The following is a 19,273-nucleotide window of genomic DNA, read 5'->3' on the forward strand; positions in this document are numbered from 1 at the left end:
CTTCAGCTGCCACTCATCAAGATCTGTGGAAACAAAGGTAGGAGGGATGTGAGCATGGGCCCTGAGGCGAGGCAGGCCTCCTGAGCCAGGGGAAGTTGACAAATCTCTGAAGGACCGGGAAGGAAGAGAAGCGAGGGGCAGGGTCTTAGTTCTTGCTCTTCCTCATAAACTGTTGTGTCTTCACTGATATCAGCACTTTCTTAACTTCCTCCTGTTTTCCATCTGAGGGAGGGGGCCCAAGGAGGGTTGTCCTGCAGTGAGTCCTCCAGGAATTAGAATCCAGCAGGGAAGCGAAGGCTCACCCTGTGAACCAAGAAGAGGGAGGCCCAGGCCCCAGAAAGTTAGTGCTAAAACAGCAGGAATGGCATCTTCCTCTTGCTGGCTGCCGGTGCTTTGCCATTGCATTAAGGAAGGTTTCCTATGTGCTGTATTCTTGATGCTCTGACATCTGGGGCCTCACTGACCAGAGAGAGACCCCTTCCAGGGCTACCCAATTCTTAGAGATCACAATCGTTTTTCCCAGGAGCACACTTTCATATGTAAACCAACTAGTCCAGCACCCACACTCAGAACCACCTCCTCTATCTGGCTTTTTTTCCTTTGCCCTATCACCCAGGGCCAGGTACCAGACAACTAGGAACAGCCCCTAATCCCCAGAGACCACAGATATTATTTGAATTAGCCAATCCTAAACTTGTTCACTTTGCCTTGGCTTGCCTTTCTCACAAAAACTACAATGAAGACTGCTGCCCACATTTTCCCCTGGCTTCTTCTCCTCCTGACTGACTCTGGGGCCTCCCCACATGGCCCTGTGTGACATGCTGGGCCTCCTCTTTCTAAGGATCTGTGAGTATAAACTTCTTCCTTCATGACAGTCATTTCTCTGTCTGTGTGTCTAAACTTACCTAATTAAAACAAATCCAGGTTATATTTTAACATAGCACTGAAGTCTCCCAACCACCCCAGGAGGTGGACAGGGTCTGTTATTGTCCTCCTTTTACACAAAAGGAAATTGAGGTCCCAAGTGAGATTGTGAATCTCAAATGAGGTCACATTACCAGTAAGTATCTGTTGTTGCTGTTAGGTCAGGATGTAGAGCACATGCTCCTGAATGCTTCTCCATCAGTGACAACAGTCAACAGTCATCTGGGCCAGATTAATGCACAAAGGTTCCCTTTTTTTTTTTGTCTTCCTGTTACACAGGAAGATTCTTGAGGACTGACTGGGGCACCAGCTCACAGAACTTTGGGTCCTGTCACCTGGCACAGTGTGTGGGGCAGTCGGTGCTGACCAAAGTACATGAAAAAAATGGAGAGATCTTTGAAGGGTGGGTATCTGGCGATGAGCCATATAGCTTTCTAGGAAGTGGGCTGTGTTTTCTGTTTACCTCATTCTATCTTCACTCAGACCCTTTAAGGGAGATATTGTGATTATCTCCCACTTGACAAATGAGAAAACTGAGGCTCAGAGAAGGGAAGTTAGTTGCCTTAGCGGTCTTATTCCAGAGCCTGCCATCTATAATTTCTGCCTCTGTCATATTCGCAAGTTTCATTTGTTGTGTGACTGAAACCTCCCCACATGTCAGCCTCCTTCTCGTGCCATGAGGCTGCGTTTCAGCTCCTGATCAATCTGACTTATGCTGATTGAGCTTCTAGGAGATGAGAGCAGAGGGCTGAGAACCAGGGAGCAAAGGCTGACCCCTGACCTTGCTGACCTCCTGGGCTGGGAGGAAAAGATACTCACAGAGACTGGCATAGGAGCAGTGCTGTACTGGTAGACATTCAACAAACAGCTCTCTAGAAAAGAAGATTGATTTGTAGTACTTGCCAATTTCCATGGTGTAAAAACTCCCACACTATTGATCTAACTACTGTATGGACTGAATGTTTGTGTCCTACCCTCTGGAAATTCATATGTTGAAAGGGTGGCTTTATTTAGCAATGGAGATAATTACGGTTAAACGAAGTCATGGGAGAAGGCTGACCCATAAGATTAGTGTCCTCATAAGAAGTGACAGCAGAGTGCTGCTATCACTCTCTCTCCAGGCAAGGAAAGGCTTTGTGAACACACTGCAATATGGTAGCCACCTACAAGCCATGGGAAGAGACCTCAGAATGGAATCTACCCATTTGACACCTTGATCTTGATTTTCCCATCTTCCAGAATTGTGGGAAATAAATTTTTGTTATTTAAACCACCCAATCTGTGGTATTTTGTTATTGCAGCTTCGGCTGACTCATACAACTACAGTTGGAATTCACTGAATGTGGAATTGGAAAGAAATGTACAGTGGTCATCATATAGTATTCCCACCATGCAGATACAACAGCATAAATAACCTTGAGCACATAAAATAAGGAGGAAGTGATGAGCTTCCCTAATTTTTTTTTTTTACGCCTACAGCACCTGGTATTCCTAGGTGGTCTCACAACTAAGTACTAACCGGGCCCAACCCTGCACAGCTTCCAAGATCAGATGAGATCGGGCATGTTCAGGGTGGCATGGCTGTAGCTTCCTTCATTTTTTATGTAATTTATATCTAAGTTTATATTATTTGATTTTTTTCTTGATTAATAATTTTTATTGTGGCAAAATAAACATAACATATAATTTACCATTTTAACTATTTTTAAGTCTACAGTTCACTGGCATTAAGTATATTAATATTATTGTGTACATATTATTGAATTTTTAATAATAGCTACATTTAACGACAGGCTCATGACATTCCCCAAAATTTAATGATCAGTTCCAGCACACCCCTGTTCATGGGGTCCCTCAAGTGGTCCTCATATAGCTTGGAAAATTTAGAAGAAAAAGCCATGAAATGATTTTGTTTATGTGCTTTTAGCAGAATTCAAATTTAAGATGAATTATGATTTACACGTAAATCCTTTCTCCCTTTTCATTTTTTAAAAAATGTTTTTAATAACTTTCACTCTGAAAGGCTGAGCATGTGCATGAATTGACAAATATCTCAACCAAGGTTCTGAACACAGGTTGCAGTTCATCTCGGACCACAGAGCTTAATGTCATTGCATGTCACTAGCCCAAGGTATTTACTTGTTTTTGGTTTAAAACAACAAAAATGTATTTCACAGTTCTGGATGCCAGAAGTTCAAAAGCAAGGTATTGGCTGAACAGCGCTTCCCCTGAAGGGTCTAGGGGAGGGTCCTTCCTTGCCTCTTCCAGCTTCTGGTGGGCCCAACATCCCTGTTCCTTTGCTGGTAGGTGCATCACCCTATCTCCACCTTCCATGTCTACTGTGTTATGATTGGGCTTCACTGTGTTTCCAGTTCACAAAAGTGGATCAGTAGCTCTAGAGCCATTTACTAAGGGGTAGAAAGAAATTGTGATGGAAATAGTTAACACTGAACTGCCGGCAATACAAGCCTGTGATAGTAAATGTGACCTAGGAGAGAAGGGAGAGATAGTTTGTATCTGCTGAGATGAATGAGCAAAGGTGACTACTCCACACAAGGGACCAAAGGAAAAAGGTTTCTTGAAAGTCCAGGGCTGGGATCTGAAAATTGGGAGTCAGCACACCTTTAGTCCCTGTCCCCAATATGTAGTCTGTCCTAGGACTTTAATAAACTGTGATTTCTGTGGACAATTAATTATTTGGTACAAGCAGAAAACCATGACTCAGTGCAAATTGGTAAACTTTATTTCTAAGGGCAGAGAAGATACCAAAATCACCAAGGCATTAACAGAGTTCTGCTTTCTGCAGCAAAACAGGTCACGTCCTACTGTTGGGCCTCTGATGACACTGCCAACCTCAACATGCTGGACATGCCCCTTCCTCCCACCCACACCCTGCACTCCTGTCTTCCCTGCTCTTACCCGTGGGCTGATGGACAAAGGTCCTTTTGTACTCGGACAACGGGAGCAGCGGTGGGCTCCTGATCAGAGGGAGAGAGGAGAGTGAGGTCCTGTGGGGGCATCTCCTGGCCCTCTGCCTGTGCTGCCCTGCAGGGCTGTGGTCAAGTTATCTTCAGACTGGTCACCTTCCTTGTGGTTGTGGGTTTCTCCTTATTAGTTGTGGGACCCTGGCCAGAGCACGGCCAGAGGCCCACACGCTTTATGTTAAAATATTTAAGTTATCGATCAAGTTTAATATCTTCTAATAAAGAGATGTTCTGTCTCTGCCCTGAGGAGTATATCTTCCTAATACAACATTGAGAAATATGTGTTTTTATACCCATGAAAGTTAGCAACGCAAAGACTCCTGTATTTAATTATTATTGCATGAGCCTGGATGTTCTGTTATTTGCAGGACTCTTAAAGACATAAGGAATTCTTAAATTATTACATATCTGTTTTGTAAAATTTATTTTTTACCTCCTCTCAGTAAAATCATTAAATATGTTGTTATAACCACTATTTTCATATAATTTGTTTTCTATCAAAACAAATTATGAAAACAGTAATGCCAAATTAGACAACCTTTCCTGAATTGTTCTGAGGTAGTTTTGTTTTGTTAATTTTCATTTGGAAAAACTTCTCTCTGTCAGGTCAGCAACTGGAATTGTCAATACAGTGTTTGAAGCAATACTTAGATTTGGGAATGTCATACATTTTACACAACATATTTACGTGTTTCAGATAACATCTGATATATGACTACATAATGTTATTGTTGCAGAAAATATTACAAAGTGTTTTAATTTCATGATCTAAATTTTTATCACTTAGACTATAATTTTAACCACTTTTTAAAGCAACACTGTAGCTTGCTTTATGTATGATATGTCAAACCTATATATATCATATACACATATATATAATATACACATATGCATTATATTGTAGATATGCAATAAGAATTGTTTCAAGTCCTGTAGTACTGTGTGAAACTTTTATGCAGAGCATGCTAATTTGTGAATATCTCTGGATCCATGAATTGGAACACAAAGAGAAGAAAAAGTGATGTTTGACACAACAGGATACAAGTATTTGTTTTGCAAAACTTTATTGCATTCCAGTTGTCTGAGGGAAAGATTTAACAAGTTAATTAATTTGTCTTTTCTGTTACCTCCTTCACACAGGCCCATGTAAAGTCTTTTGTGTCAACAGGGACCCGTATGGCGTTTGGGTCCAGTCCCCTTGGGTCAGGACGTGGGGCAGGATGTGGGGAGAAGCAGGTTACAGGTTGCTCTGGGCCAGTACTGGGTCCTGGATTCCAGGTGACCCAGATGTTCATGTGTGTTTTATAAATTCACTTGTGTGTTCATGTTCCAGACTTTCTAGAACCTGGAGTCAGGGTAGGATTCCCCTTGCCTGACTCCAGGGTTGGTGCTGGTCCCAGATCCTGTCAAGCAGCCCTTTCTGCACTGTCCTCTCTCCCTCCCGCTCTCTCTGGATTCTGGTAACTACTCCCTTCTCCTGGGTGATGGATGTGTCTTTTCCACAGTCCTCCGCTTTCTCTTCTACCATCACTTTCCACGTCTGTTAAAGTGTTTGTAGAGATAGCTGATGTGTTTGTTAAGGTTAGGCAGGTCCTCAGGGAACATCTGAATTCTAACCATTTTCTTCTTTCATATACAACACTGCAATTTGTTCTGCTTCCAGCCTCAAAGTCATCTGGGACCCTTGATTAATTCTTTGGGCTTTTAAAAATTCCTCAGGATCCTGACATAATCATACATCCAGAACATGGCCCTTTTCTAGTTTCAGCGACCAACCATTTTGGGGGCAGGAGGGTGAGTCTTACATTAACAATCCAGGAAAACCCAGAGAGAAGCTTCTGCAGATCCAGGGCACCCAGCTGCATAGCTGCCTGCCTGGGCCCCAAGTGAAGCTTCCTGCCATTGTTCTAGGTTCCCCTTTATAACAGCACAGTGTACTAGCACAGAGTGAGGGCCAGACATGGCCTTCAAGGAGATGACAGAAACCAGCCGTGCTGGCCACACATGGTTATTAGGTGGACCCGGCCATCTTGGGGTTTACCGGGGTCAGCACTCCCTTTTTTAAGCTGTCTCCCAGTTGCCTTCCTCTGTTTCTAGCTGAGACCCACCACGCTTCCTGACTGGACAAAGGCACATGGAGTGTGAATTCTTAGCAAAAGTGCAGTAGATACAAAGGGAGATGTGCTCAGAGGCTCTTAGTTCTATTAATTGCAGAAAATCCTGTTGTAGAAGAGGAGAGCCATAGTGCAGACTGGGAAATGTAGACAGGAAGTAAAATGTAGACAGGATTTATAGCCAACAGAAGATGTATCTTATATTTTTTCACTCTTGGACCTGAGGTACATGGGACAAAGTAAATCCTACTGCTGCTGTAAGAAACAACCCCAAATGCCTGTGGTTTACAACAGCAAAAGTTCAGTCCTGGATTAGATAAAATCCCAGTGTGGATGATTCCGGTCCAAGGTTTCCTAGGCATCTCTCTTCCAATCGGTGTTTCAGTGACTTGGGCTCGCTCCTTCCCTCTTGGAGCTTCACCTCCTCTGGTTCCTTAGGGTCCTCTCCATCTATCTAGCAAATAGGGACACAGAGCGCGGGGAGGATTGCTTGAGAAGGGTTACATTGTTTTCTCTGGAGATAACATATGTCACGTCCTCCCACACTGTACTGGCCAGAAATCAGTTGTCTGACCCCCCACTTATCTGTACTAGAGGCTGGGAAATATCTTTAGATGTGGGACCAGGGTCATGGTGAGGCAAGCGAGGCACCCGCCTCAGACTAAAGATTTAAGGAGATGCCGAAAAACTTCGTAGATTTAAAATATATTATTGATGAGTTTGCTTTCATTAAAGATAAGAAAGTAAAATTATAATAAGTTCTGTTTGAGGTATAAATAAATATTTAAACTTAAAATAGTGTTATGAGTTTCAATAGCCCTCCTTTTCAATTTTTCAACATTTTTTCGGCTCTCTAATGCTCTGAAAAATTAACCATTAAAAATACATGAAAACATGCACACAGGGCCCACATTTTTGTAGGTCTAGTAGGAAAAGGATCTAGGTTATGAGGAACATATAACAATCCTGCCAAATCCTCACACTTTATTTTTCAACCTTTATTTATTTCATTTTTCATCTTTCTTCTTTAATAACAATTTTCTTTAAGGCAGGACATATTTCTCGACATAAAGCTTTCATTGTGTCCCGGGGTTTTGGTACGATGTGTTTTCCTTCTTGTTGCTAAATGCTTTATTATTTACCTTTTAATTTATTTTTGATTCAAGAGTTATTTAAGAGTATGTCTCTTCATTTTTAAGTACACAGAGTTAAGATATTTTTGGTCCTGTTGGAAAAAAACCCAGCTTTATTGGATATAATTCACATGTTATACAAGCCACTATTTAAAGTATACAATTCAATATTTGTTGGTATATTACATTAATTTTTAAAATTTGTGATAAAATATACAAAATATAAAAATTTTCATTTCAATTATTTTTTAGGGTATAATTCAGTGTCAGTACTTATACTCTCGATGTTGTACAATCACCACCACAATATACTTACAAAACTTTTTCATCACTCCAAACAAAAACTTTTTTTTCACTTATAGATATCCAGTTATCTCAAAAATCACTTATTGAAAAGAAGAGCTTGCATAGTTTTTTGGTGGTTGTTGTAGAGATTTTAATGTATATACTTAACTTTTCACAGTCCATTTAGAATATTTTACCACTTCAAGTGAAATGAAGAAATCTTACAACCATATAGATCCCTTTAGCCTCTCTCCCTTTTATGTTGTCATATGTATGATCTACAATCATGGAAAATCCCTCCAGTTAATATTATAATTTTTGCTTTCAATAGTCATGTATATTTTAAAGAATTTAAGAGGAGAAAAGAATCTCTTATATTCACCTGGATAATTACCATTTCTATTGTTCATCCTATTTTCTTGAAGTTCCAAGCTTCCCTGTGGTATCATTCTCTACCTTATGAAGAACTTTCTTCAGCATTTCTTTTAGAGCAGGTGTGCTGGCTATAAATTCATTTAGTTTTCCTTCAGTTGAGAATATCTTTTTTTTTCTCAAAAAAGTTGAGATGATGGCATTAACTAAAATTATTATGTGGTAATCATTTCATGATATATGTAAGTCAAATCATTATGCAGTACCCCTTAAACTTATGTATATGTCAATTATAAAGCTGGAAAATTATTTTAAAAATAAAAGTACAAAAAATTAAAAATGAAAGAGGACAAACTACAACCACAGAAATACAAAAAATAATAAGAGATCATTATAAAAAATCATACATCAACAAATTATATATCCAAGAAAAAATAAATTCCTAGAAACAGTTAATCCGTGAATGCCAAATCATAAATAGAAAACTTGATCACACCAATAATGATTAAGGAAATTGAAGCAGTAATCACAAATCTACTAATAAAGACATTCCCCCAGGACAAGATGGTTTCATTGAGAATATTGCCAAACATTTAAATAAGGATTAATGTCAATCTTTCCCAAACTTTACCAAAAATTGAAGAGAGAACACTTCCAAACTCATTTTATGAGGCCAGGATTACACACATATTAACACCAGATAAGGCCACTACAAGGAACATTTGAGAAAATCCTCATTTCACTTTCATTACCGAAAGATGTTTTCACTGAACATAGATTTCAGGGTTGACAATTCTTTTCTTTCAGCACTTGAAAAGTGTAGTTCTGCTATTTTTTCACCTCCACGGTTTCTGATTAAAAAACCCAGACTATTGTTCCCTTGCATGTAATGTTTTGTCATTCTCTGGTTGCTTTCAAGATTCATTTCTTCATCTTTAGTTTTCCTTTATGTATCTGTACATGGTTTTCTTTGACTTTTTCCTGCCTGGGGTTAAATAAGTATGTCTTCTACTGAATTTGAGAGGTTTTCAGCCATTGCTGGTTCAAATATTTCTTTTTATTTCAAACTCTATCTCGTCTTCCAGAACTCCAATGACACATATATTAGACTTTTTCAAATTGTCCCATGGCTCGCTAAGGCTCTGTTCATTTTTTAAAAGCTTATTTTTCCTGGCCGTTCAGATTAAATTTATTTGTTCTTTCTCTTTCATATTCATTCTGTTATTGAACTCTTCCAATTAACTTTGTGTTCAAGTTATATATGTCAGTCTTAACATTTCCATTTGGCTCTTTTTTTGGCTTTTATTTTCTGCTGAGAATGTGTCTTTCCAGTCATTTCAACACTGTTCATTTTTATTTCATGGAGCATGGTGCTGATAGCTGTCTTAAAGTCTTTAATAATTCCAACATTTGTGTCATTTCGAGGTTAGAGTCTTTGGCATGGAGATTGTTGAGATTTACGTGTTTCTTTGTATGTCAAGTAATTCTGGATTATGTCCAGGATACTTAAAGTGCATTCTGTGAGATGCTGGATCCTGTTAAAATCCTCTAGAGAATGTTGATTTCTCTGTTTTGGTAGACAATTGAGGTAGGTGCAGACTACAAGTTCCAACATGCCCTCTGTGGATTGTGGTTCTAATGTCATTTTGATTTCAAAAATTTGGCTGTGGTGTTTGGATCCATGCTGTGTATGTATCCTACCCTCTTCCTTTCCTCTACCCCACCGTCCCCTGCTCCTGGGTGTGATACTGGGTGGAGATCTAATTCACATTTTAGTTCTAAAACCTTTTGGTATGTTTTCATGGATCAGTTTCACGGATGTGTATCTTGGAGGTAGGCTTGGGACTTCATATGCAGCATATGAAATCTCTTTCTCAAGCTTCCTCCTCTTAAAGATAGGAAGCCAAGGTCTTAGTTTTCTTATGCACTTCTTGTGACTGCATCTGCCTCTTGGGGGAAAGTGGTGGGAGGAAAGGGAGAAAAAAAAGCAAGGGGATTCCCTCCTCCCTTTTTCTACCTTAAGGGCACTCTTTGCCAGTTTTTATGGTCAGGGAGAAGGGTTTTTTTCTCTCTCTCCTAGTTTCTCTGTCACTGTGGTCATGTCTGCTGCTGCTGCTGCATTGCTACTACTGTGACAAGAGTGCATCTTTGGGACAGGGCAGGCGAATCCCTCAGGGCAGCGTTGGGTGGGATCAAAAAGTTTCTCCCTACTCTCTCTGTCCTAGTCCTCTGACAAGGAAGGTTTCTCTTGGGGCTTTTTCTTCCTGTGCCTGCTATGCACTTCTGGGATTCAGAATGCTGAGTCTGAGCTGGGAAATAGAGGAGGATAATAAAACAAAACAGAACCGTAAACTCACTACCATATTTTTCCTTGAGTTTTGACATCTCTCTCTAATCTGTCTGCTATTATTTACTTTTCAGAGTCCTTCAATAGTTTATGTATTCTGTCTAGAGTATTATTGTAATTAGTGGAAGAAATTGGGAGAGTATATTTACTTCATCTCAATCAGAACTCGGACCCTTAGCTTGATATTTTAAATCCCACAAATTAGACATTGTTCTCATTCTTTTATAAGCTCAATATTCATTTTGATTTATCTACATGCTTACTTCTTTCTTCTCACCATTCTTTTTTGCACCTTAGACCTTACTTCTTTCTGTTACTTTTATTTTGTTTGAAAATGTCTGTTTTACTAGTGTTCTTGAAAATAATTTATCTGAGTATATCCAGGCTGCAGTAGTGTGACTGATAAGAAATATATTTCTTATATCTATCAGGTCTTCATCCATAGTTCCTGGCTCATAGCTCTCCAAACCCTTGGAATTCTTTAGCTTTATTTAAGTTTTAAATCCAATAATATGAGTTCTCCAACTGTGTTCTTTTTCAAAATCATTTTGATTTTTCTAGGTACTTTTGTTTTTCCCTTTATGTTTTATAATCTGTTGGTCAATGTCTACAAAGAAGCTTGCTGAAATTTCGATTAAGAATGCTTTGATTCCGAGGATTCATTTGGTGAGAAGTAACCTCTTAACATCGAGCCTTCTGATGTATAAACATGGTATATCTCTATTTATTTATAACTTTTGATTTTTCTCATCAATATTTTGCATACAGATCTTACCTTTTCTTAAGACAAGGCCTGGGGTCTGAGGAGACAATTATATGCTCACACCTTATCTGTGTCTCAGGCATCTCAACTTAAGCTGTCTCTTATCGGCTCCTTAATCATCACCCCTTCCTTGGAACATGCTCCTCTCTAGTCGCTCAAGCTGGTAAATGGAGCATCACTCTTGGGACCATTTTATCCCACTCTCAGCAGCCAGGAACAACGGCCTCCGAAACATATTTTGAATCCATCCACTTCTTTCCATGTATATTCATTCCACCATCCAGGACTTGGACACCCCTATCTCCCACCTGGATTATTTGTAATAGCTTCCCAATTGTTCCTACTTCCACTTTTCTGCCCTTCCTCCCACAAAGCTGTTTTCTATGTAGTACCAGGGGGGTCTTTTTTATAATGTAAATCTGATAATTTTACTGCTCTGCTTAAAACCTAGAAAAGGTTTTATAATAATGCCCTTACAATAAAATCCAGATTTCTTCTGTGGCTCTCATTCACCTTGTTTCAAACACAGTGACCTATGTTGGGCCCTGGCAACCTGAGCTCTTTTCAGCCTCAGGGTCTTTGTTTGTGTCTTTCCCTTCCTGGAATGTGCTCCCCACAATCTTTGCCTAGACAACTCCCACTTACCTTCAGGTTTTATTTTAAATGTCTACTCAGAAAGGCCCTATTATTCCTTCTCGGAGCACCCTGATCTTTTCCTTTTAACATTTTTGTCTGTTTATTTACATTTCTCCAAATAGCCAGCTTTCTAGGTGAGCTGACCCATTTTACAGATGCTGAAATGAAGCTGTTTGAGGGCCCAGCTATGGGAATTCCAGATGTCACCAACCTCCTAAGCAGGGTTTGAAGTTGGAGAACCTCACCTACCCATGGCTGGGCCAACAGACCTAGAATCCTGTACATCTGTGTGTCCCTGTGTTGGGAATGGGGGCACAGCCTGTGGTTTCTCTCAGGAGAGTAACTCCCTCATTGGGCCTGGGAAAGGTCCAGCTCTGCTCTGGCCCCTTCAGCATCTCCTTTGAGGTGGCCAGGGCCTTCTCCCTGAGTCCTGCTGGCTGAGCCCTCAGGCACCCTTAGGTCTAATTTCTTCTCTCTAGGTCCCATGCCCCTACCATTCACTGTTGTAGTCTCCTGGCCACCTCGGCATGAGCGGGGTGGGCACCCTGACAGGGCAGGGGGCAAGGCCACAACGTTGCTCAGAGTTCTGCAGCACATCTGGCAAGGAGGGTCTGAGACTTCCTGGGACAACAGGCACTCTGAGGCCACACAGCCAGCGGGCGATCATGACACCCAGGTCCCAGCACTCCGTCTGGGTGCATGGCTCTGCCCAACATGTCTCCTGAGGGACCTCTGGGTCAGGAAGGTGGCTTCCGGGCGCCTAGACCAGAGGCTTGGGGTTCCGGAGAGATCCGTGGCAGCTGAGGGTTCAGAGCCAAGAGCAGCAGGGATGGCCAGGACAGGCAGTAGGCCACACGGAGGGTGGGGGCAGGAGGGGCAGGGGGCGCTAAAGGGAACTGAGACAAAGGGACCTGGAGCAGGCTTCCAGGGAGAGTAGGCAAAGCCTGGTTGGGGAGAACTGAAGTGGGCTGGGGGGTGGGGACAAGCCCATGAGTGGCTGGGGCTGGACCTCGGAGGCAGGGCTCCAGAGTTGCTGAGGGGCAAACGGTCAAGGCTGGGGCGGGGGAGCTTCTGGGACCTGCTGCTGGACCGTAGTGGGGTGGGGTTAGTATGCGAGGTTGGCAGGGGGTTGCCAGCAAGCCTGGTTCCCGGAGTGTGTTGCTGAGCGAGGTCACAACTCCGTCCAACTTCCACGACCCCCGCGGTGCCTCTGAGGATGTACGGGGCTGGCGTCTTCTGCAAAAGGGCCTCCCGGGACCCCTGGGGGCAGCTATGACGTCAGTCCCCTCCGCAGTGGGTGTCAGTGGTGCAGCTGGTGGAGCCCACATTCCCTGCACGCGTCCGCCAGCAGAGGGCCGCCTAGTAGTCCCCGAACGCCCGGCCTCCTGCCCAGAGCCAGGCCGGGCTCTTGGGAGTCCCCGCCTGCCCACTTGGCCTCTCCCCAGCGAGCTGAGCCTGGTGACAAAGGTGTCCAGGCCCAGGTGGGTGGCCCCGCGCCTCCTCCTCTCCCAAAAGCACTTCTGCTTCTCGGCTGTGACCCTGGGCTCAGGCTTCGCACACGTTAAAGAGACTTAGGGAAAATACCGACCCCTTGAGGTTACTATAGGTCCTAAATAAGATACTTCGAGCAAAGGTGCTTAGAACTTGGTCCTGGTGTACAATCTTCCCACTTCCCTCAGGCCTTATCACTCTTATTATGTGCTTGATGAGCAAAGTGAACCTAGGAGAGGCTAAGGAAGCTGCTCTGAGTCCCATAGACACGGAGTAGCACCTGAGATTCAAACCCAAGTCAGTCCAAAACTCAAGCCTCATCTTGAATTATTATGGCTGTGGGCACATCCTGGATGCTCTGAGCGGAGGTGCTGGGGCTGAATCAGTTCTGTCCCCTTGAGCAAGTCCTCTCTCTTGGGCCTCAACTTCCACACTTGTTGAACATATCTAAGCATTATCTCCCAGACTGGGTCTAAGAAGGGGTCCTGGACTCCTGATCTCCCTTGTCTCCACGGCTTAGTGCCACAACACAGCTTTCTCATCTGGTCCCTTCAGCGCTGTGACTGACACTTAGGGGCTGGACCGTGGGGAGAAAACTAGCTGTGGAGACTTCCTGAGTCCCTAGGTTTTTGGTTCCACATACTGTGATCAGGCTGAGTTTTCCTGAGCTTGCGGAAGATAGGCTCAGGCCAGGGGGCCTCTCCTTGGACTCCACGATAGGCAAATAGCTGGGAACTAGGTTGAGGATCCAGTATCCCTCGGAATTCTCTACTTGTCCCATGAACATTCCTTTCCTAGAGAGTCAAGCCCCTTCAAAGCCTCCCTTTACCCACTACAATCTGTATTACCCCTTCACTCCTGTCCCTGGTCCTGACATGGCCCCAAGGCTGCTGAGCCCTGAGCTACTCCCTCCCTTATGGACACCTCTCTGACCCTCCTCAGGTACCACCGCAGCATGCACACATCCCTCCCTTGAGCCCCCAGCCTGCAAGGAACCTCCTAACTGGCTAGGCCAGTGCCGAGGGTTCTCAGAGGAGGAGAATGATCACTGGCTGAGGAAGGCAGGCCCAATAAACCCTCTACTACCTCCTCCCCTGTCTGGTCCACATTCTCCCCAGAGCAGTGTATAGCTGGTGGCTAGATGCGTGGAGCTGGGTCCTGGGAAGGTCATTTCTGAGCATGCCTGGAATAATGAGCCGGGATTCTGTCCTTGGACATAGCCTCTGGGTAGACCCTCCCTGAGCCAGGCAAAGGCAGAGGGGGTGATTCCTGGCTTGGCAGCCGGCACTGTCTGGGATTTCTCACATGCAGGACCAAGGAAGGTGCCAAGTGGCAGGTGTCCTCCCAAACTAGTATCCACCTTGATTGGGGGTGTAGCCTGAGTCTGATCTCTCTTGTGCTTTCCACCACCTTCTTAATCTGCTACTTTCCTGTGGAGCCTCACAGCTTACAGAGCTCTCTCATGTTGTCTTATGTGGCAAAAGCGTGATGAGGCCCCAGCTGCTAGGCCTGTTACAGAAGTAGGGCTGCCCCATGGGGAAGATAAGTGGGCAGAGAAGTATGTGTTTAGTCTCTGTGTCAAGTGGGTCTCTGTCTGGCAGGGGAAGTAGTCCTGTTGACTTAGGAACAGGTGAAGAGCCAGAGGAAGCCACTGTGGGCTGATAAAGAGTATGTCCCCTGCCTCCAAGTGTCAACTCTGGATGGGGGGCATCAGCACTTCATTCCCAGGCCATCTCAAAGAGCCCTGTCATAGGGACACCAGGTCAGACCACAGGGCCTTTTCTCAGGTTGAAGCCCCAGAAACCCTGGCTGCTGTTCTAGGACATGGTGGGATTTGAATATGGACCACCCTGCTTGGGGCCACCAGATCCCTAATCCTGTCTTCTCACCTGGTGTCCCTCACAAAGGTCTACAGGACCACGAGTCCCCTGCCAGCCCCAAGAACCCCCTGTATCTGCAGGGGTGGGGGCAAAGAGCAAGAGAGAGAGATCACCCATGCTGAGACCTGTCCCACCTCCAATTCTAACCTGGCCTCTGCCACCCAGGGGTTGAAATTGCCTCTTAACCTCCCAAAGAAGAAAAGGCCCAGCCAAGATCCCAGATAAACCATTTTTGTTGACTTAGTTATTGACATCTCCTGGGAGGCCTGGGGACTTGAAAACAGGAAACAATCTGGGATGGGGTTTTGTTACCTCTCTCTCACACACACGTACCCACACATACCCACACGAGTACACACACTGACCACATCCGCAGCAAGTAAGCCCTGGCTGGGTATGTATGGCAACACTTAGTGGAGGCCTAATAAGATGTGGGTGCCCAGGACACAGAAACCAACAGAAGAGGGTAGGGCCAGAAGCCTGGGAGGGAAGGAAGGCCAAGTGACCCCTCTCACTGAACTCCTAAACACCCCTCCACGGTTCTGGGCCCCAGAGGGTCAAGGAAAGGGCTAAGGTTGGGGCCTGTGTGGGAAGGCCTCTCTCCTGCCTGAGCATAAAGTCCATTCTCGACGGAGACAAAACTGCTTCGAGCAGAGGTTGGCAGAGGTGCCCAAGGGGCTGGTTGCTGTGCTGTGTGGATGGGGAGCCGCACCCACCTAGACAGTGGCCGAGGCTGGAGAACTGTGTCCAGAGCTGCTGGGCAGTAGTTGTTAGTGACAGTGGCACAGGGCATGTGGAGAGAGGCCAAGGAGGCTTGGCCAGCTGCCTGCAGGGGGGATGGGAAAAGAGGCCCAGATGAGGTTCCATCTTACAGCCCCCAGCTCCAGCCCACTCTGTTCCCTGCTCCAAAGTGATTCCTGATCCTCACCCTTGCTTGCGTCTGTGTCTGGAGGCTGCTGAGAGGTGGCTGAAGCTTCATGACAGACCTGGGAGAGAGGTAGGAGGGTCAGAAGCACAGCCTGTGGCTAGCCCAGTGCTATGGGGATTTAGACTGGGCCTGGCTGGGGCTGGGTCTCACCAGTGCCTCTGCCGATGCAAAAGGTGGAGGAGGTAGATGCAGCCGAAGAGGAAGACCCCTGAAACCCCCAAGATCCCGGCCAGTTCAGCCCGCAGAATAGGGGCTGGAGTAGAAGCAGGGAGCCCTGTGCAGAGAGAGAGAGACATACCAGATAGGTGGCTGATGCCCCGAGTCCCTCCCTCCCCTCCCTATACCCCACTCCTCATTAGCCCCACCTTGGTCTGTGCCCAGGAGAAGGTTCCCACAGGCCTCCTGGGAGCCCTCAGGGAAGGAAGTAAACTTGCAGCAGAAGGTGGTGTTGGGACTGGGGCTTCTCCCCTCAGGCCCTTCCAGGGTGAGGGAGATGCTGGTTCTGCTTTCCCAGTGGGCCTGGAGGGCAGGGGGCCACTGCTGAATGCCGAATTCTGGGTGCAACACAGCCAGCTTGGTCCCTCCAGCACCATCACGGCCCCCACAGCTCACAGTTGCTAGGGAGATAGCGCTAGATCCCAGGAATCCACAGCGTACAGTGAAGGACAGGGACTTGGTGGCCTCCATCTCAACTTGCACCCACACCTCAGGGGTCCCTGTGGGATACAGACATAGGAAGGACCCAAGGCTTGGTCTCCACCGTATCTCCACTGCCTCTGCTTCTCTTTGGCCCCCTAACTCACCTGCAGTGATGCAGAGTGTCAGCAGCGCCAAAAGCAGGACCAGAGCCCGGGGCTTGTCCATGGCTCCCCCCTGGCCAAGGCTCTGGGGGCTGTTGTGGTGGGGACAGCACCTGTGTTTCCGCTCTCATCGCAGGAAGTTTTCACGTGTGAACAGGCCCAGAGGCAGCTGGGCTTGGTGCTCTCTGCAACCCAGCTCCACTTCCTTCTCTGTCTCTCTCAGCTGGTGAACATGGGGCGATAGACCCCCTCCCTCAGGAGACTTAGTGATAGTGACAAGGTTTTTCCTGTCCCCATGCTGTGCTGTAGTGTGAGAGGGTCAGGTGGCTCAGGTTCCTTTCCCAGCCCTGTTTATGGGTAATGACCTGCGCAAACCAGGCCTTGGAGAAGGGAAGTGGTGGGGGAGGGAAGAACACTGAAGAGGAACCTAAAAGGAATTTCCTTCTCTCAGGAGGGACAGGCCCCTGGTTTCTCTTTAAGATGTCTCTGATCCCAGCCCTCCCCAGCTAAGAGGTAGAGAATGTGAAGGAACCTGGCAAGGGGAAGATTTATGAGCTGGAAAGCCAGCATTGTGGGGTTGAGGGTGGTGGTAACTAAGAGCCTCGCCCAGCTTGACCCATCACTTATCCATTCAAATTAGCCCACTGAGAACACCTGAATTGGGCTTCCACACAGTCTACATGGTTCATTTGCCAACCCATTCCACGTTTAAATCTCCAGTACGACCTCTTTCCTGCCTAACATCACAAACATGCTCCAAATTGAACTCTGCCCCCTCCTCCCAGTGAGGGCCATTGGCTTCCAGCTGCTCAGGCCAAAAGCATAATCATCTGTGACTCTTTTCTTTCATCTTCAACCTAACAAGAAAGCTTGAGGGCTTCCCATCCTGACCACCTGACCTTTTACCATTCCTACCCACCTTCCTGATGCTGGCTATCTCTTTCCATAAAGTGTTGCTCCAAATTGCTTTTCTGTTTATGTTCATTTACAGAATGCAAACCAACCAGAATGTTGCTGTATAAGCAGTGACAAGTGATGAGAATACCTTGCATCCTGTCTAGGCTGAACTTGACTCTGGGATGAGAGTAGGTTGGTGAGTTCAGGGTTAGAGCCAAGGGGGGCTGTTAAGGACTCTTTTGTCCAGCATGCAGTGAGAACTGAGTGGCCCTGCTCCAGAGCTATGGTCAACTTTCTGAGGCCTGGCTTACCCACATGCCTGATTCAGCATGTTTAATCCTGTGGTTAGCCATGAACCAATCAGTCTCGTAGGTAAACTCTGTCACCCCATTCACACTTGAGAGCCTAGATAAGCAAGGCTCCATGACCAATCATTTCACTGTTCCAAGCCCAGTTAGCATTCTCTTGAACCCTGAAGCCTCAATCTCCAAACCTTACTCAGATCTGCTCTCACAACTTCCTCCATTATGTTCCCTTGACAGGATGGGAGATCTATGCGGAGCTGACTTACTGCAAGGTGTCCCAGTCCACTGGGATACATGGGACTGCCACCCTCAGACTCCTTAGCCGAGAAGACTCTTGTCTCCTACCCCCTGAAATCCTCTCCACTTTCCAAGGCCCAGCTCAAATCCCACCATATCCGGGAAGCTGTCCCAGAGAGAATATTTCCTTCTTGGACAACCATCTCAGAGATGACAGATGCTAGTGGTGGCTCTGTCATTTATTCAATGCCTACACAGTCCAAGCACATAAAGGAGCTCAATACTTGGTGACCAATGGATTAAAGGTCATGGCACAGTTAGTCACCAACATTTTTCTTCCACCTGTATGCCATGCTGTCCCCTCAATAAGGTCTCATTGTATAAGATTCAAGCAACATAGACTAGAAAACACCAAAGTTCTCCTTCATCAGCCTGTTCATTCCTATTCCCCTCCCCATTTTAATTTTCATAAAATTAAAAGTCAATCTTTTATCATTTCTGGATTTTGTGTACTGTTTAGGAAGGTAAAATTTGAAAATTTTAGTTTTTCTTTTATGTTTAACTCTGAAGGTTTATTTTTAGCCCATGAAGAATTTTAACTTGGAGATGGTATAAAATAGTGTAACATTTTGGGTAGAAAGCCAGATGCCCCCAAACTATTTATTGAATAGTTTCTTTCTAAACTGTTTCAAAATGCCATCTAAATAATAAATTCTTACAGATGGGTCTTTTGGATTCTCTTTCCTATTTTTTTTTTTTATTCCTGTTTCATTACCACATGGCTCTAAGTAGAACACTTTTGTTTTGATATATGTGAGGGCTCTCGTCTTTTCTCAGAAGTTTCTTTGCTATTCCTGAACAGTGGGTCTCTAGCAACACAAGCCCTGAATCATCATGTGTTGTTGGCCACATTCCTCTTTGGCCAGTGGTACAGGTCAGGTGACAGGTCAGGTAACAGCTACTTTTTGCTCTTGACGTTTCTTGGTGAAATCCCTGCAGTCACAGCCCAAGTCTAGCTGCAGTGAAAACAGCCTTTGTGGTCAGTCTTTAGAATAAGGTCCTTGAGAGTTTGAACTGGTACCACAATCTCCTAGCTCTGCAAGATTAGACAAAGTGACTTAACCGTCTAGAGCAGCAATATCCCTACAGGAATCATACTTTACTTCATTGTGCAATT

At 45.1% G+C, this 19,273-nt stretch overlaps 1 protein-coding gene, 1 long non-coding RNA gene and 2 pseudogenes across 2 annotated transcripts; 1 reads left to right on the forward strand and 3 right to left on the reverse strand.

Moving 5' to 3' along the window:
* The first annotated feature begins 702 nt into the window (after positions 1–702).
* LOC118606767 lies at positions 703–18,541 on the forward strand. The gene is made up of 3 exons (XR_004952605.1): positions 703–846; positions 17,649–17,750; positions 18,097–18,541. It is a non-coding gene; the product is annotated as an uncharacterized LOC118606767 (long non-coding RNA).
* Positions 2,395–2,513, reverse strand: LOC118607515 (annotated as a pseudogene).
* LOC107500030 lies at positions 4,965–8,067 on the reverse strand (annotated as a pseudogene).
* On the reverse strand, positions 15,147–17,009 carry PVRIG (PVR related immunoglobulin domain containing). Its single transcript, XM_016124826.2, has 5 exons — positions 16,661–17,009; positions 16,223–16,573; positions 16,008–16,131; positions 15,858–15,915; positions 15,147–15,755 (listed from the first exon to the last, which is right to left on the reverse strand). Exons 1-5 carry the CDS (start codon positions 16,719–16,721, stop codon positions 15,441–15,443), a joined length of 909 nt encoding a protein of 302 aa, XP_015980312.1. The 5' UTR covers positions 16,722–17,009; the 3' UTR covers positions 15,147–15,440.
* Positions 18,542–19,273: the final 732 nt, after the last annotated feature.

This window comes from Rousettus aegyptiacus, unplaced genomic scaffold, assembly GCF_014176215.1.
Source record: "Rousettus aegyptiacus isolate mRouAeg1 unplaced genomic scaffold, mRouAeg1.p scaffold_m13_p_8, whole genome shotgun sequence".
NCBI classification, from domain to species: Eukaryota; Metazoa; Chordata; class Mammalia; order Chiroptera; family Pteropodidae; genus Rousettus; species Rousettus aegyptiacus.

What these genes read in the sequence shown, in the direction of transcription:
- PVRIG (XM_016124826.2), bottom strand. Translation starts at nt 16,721, where the DNA reads ATGGACAAGCCCCGGGCTCTGGTCCTGCTTTTGGCGCTGCTGACACTC. An exon ending in GACACTCTGCATCACTGCAG is followed by an intron (nt 16,574 to 16,660) that starts GTGAGTTAGGGG and finishes TGTATCCCACAG; the next exon opens with GGACCCCTGAGGTGTGGGTG. An exon ending in TTGCATCGGCAGAGGCACTG is followed by an intron (nt 15,916 to 16,007) that starts GTGAGACCCAGC and finishes CCTCTCTCCCAG; the next exon opens with GTCTGTCATGAAGCTTCAGC.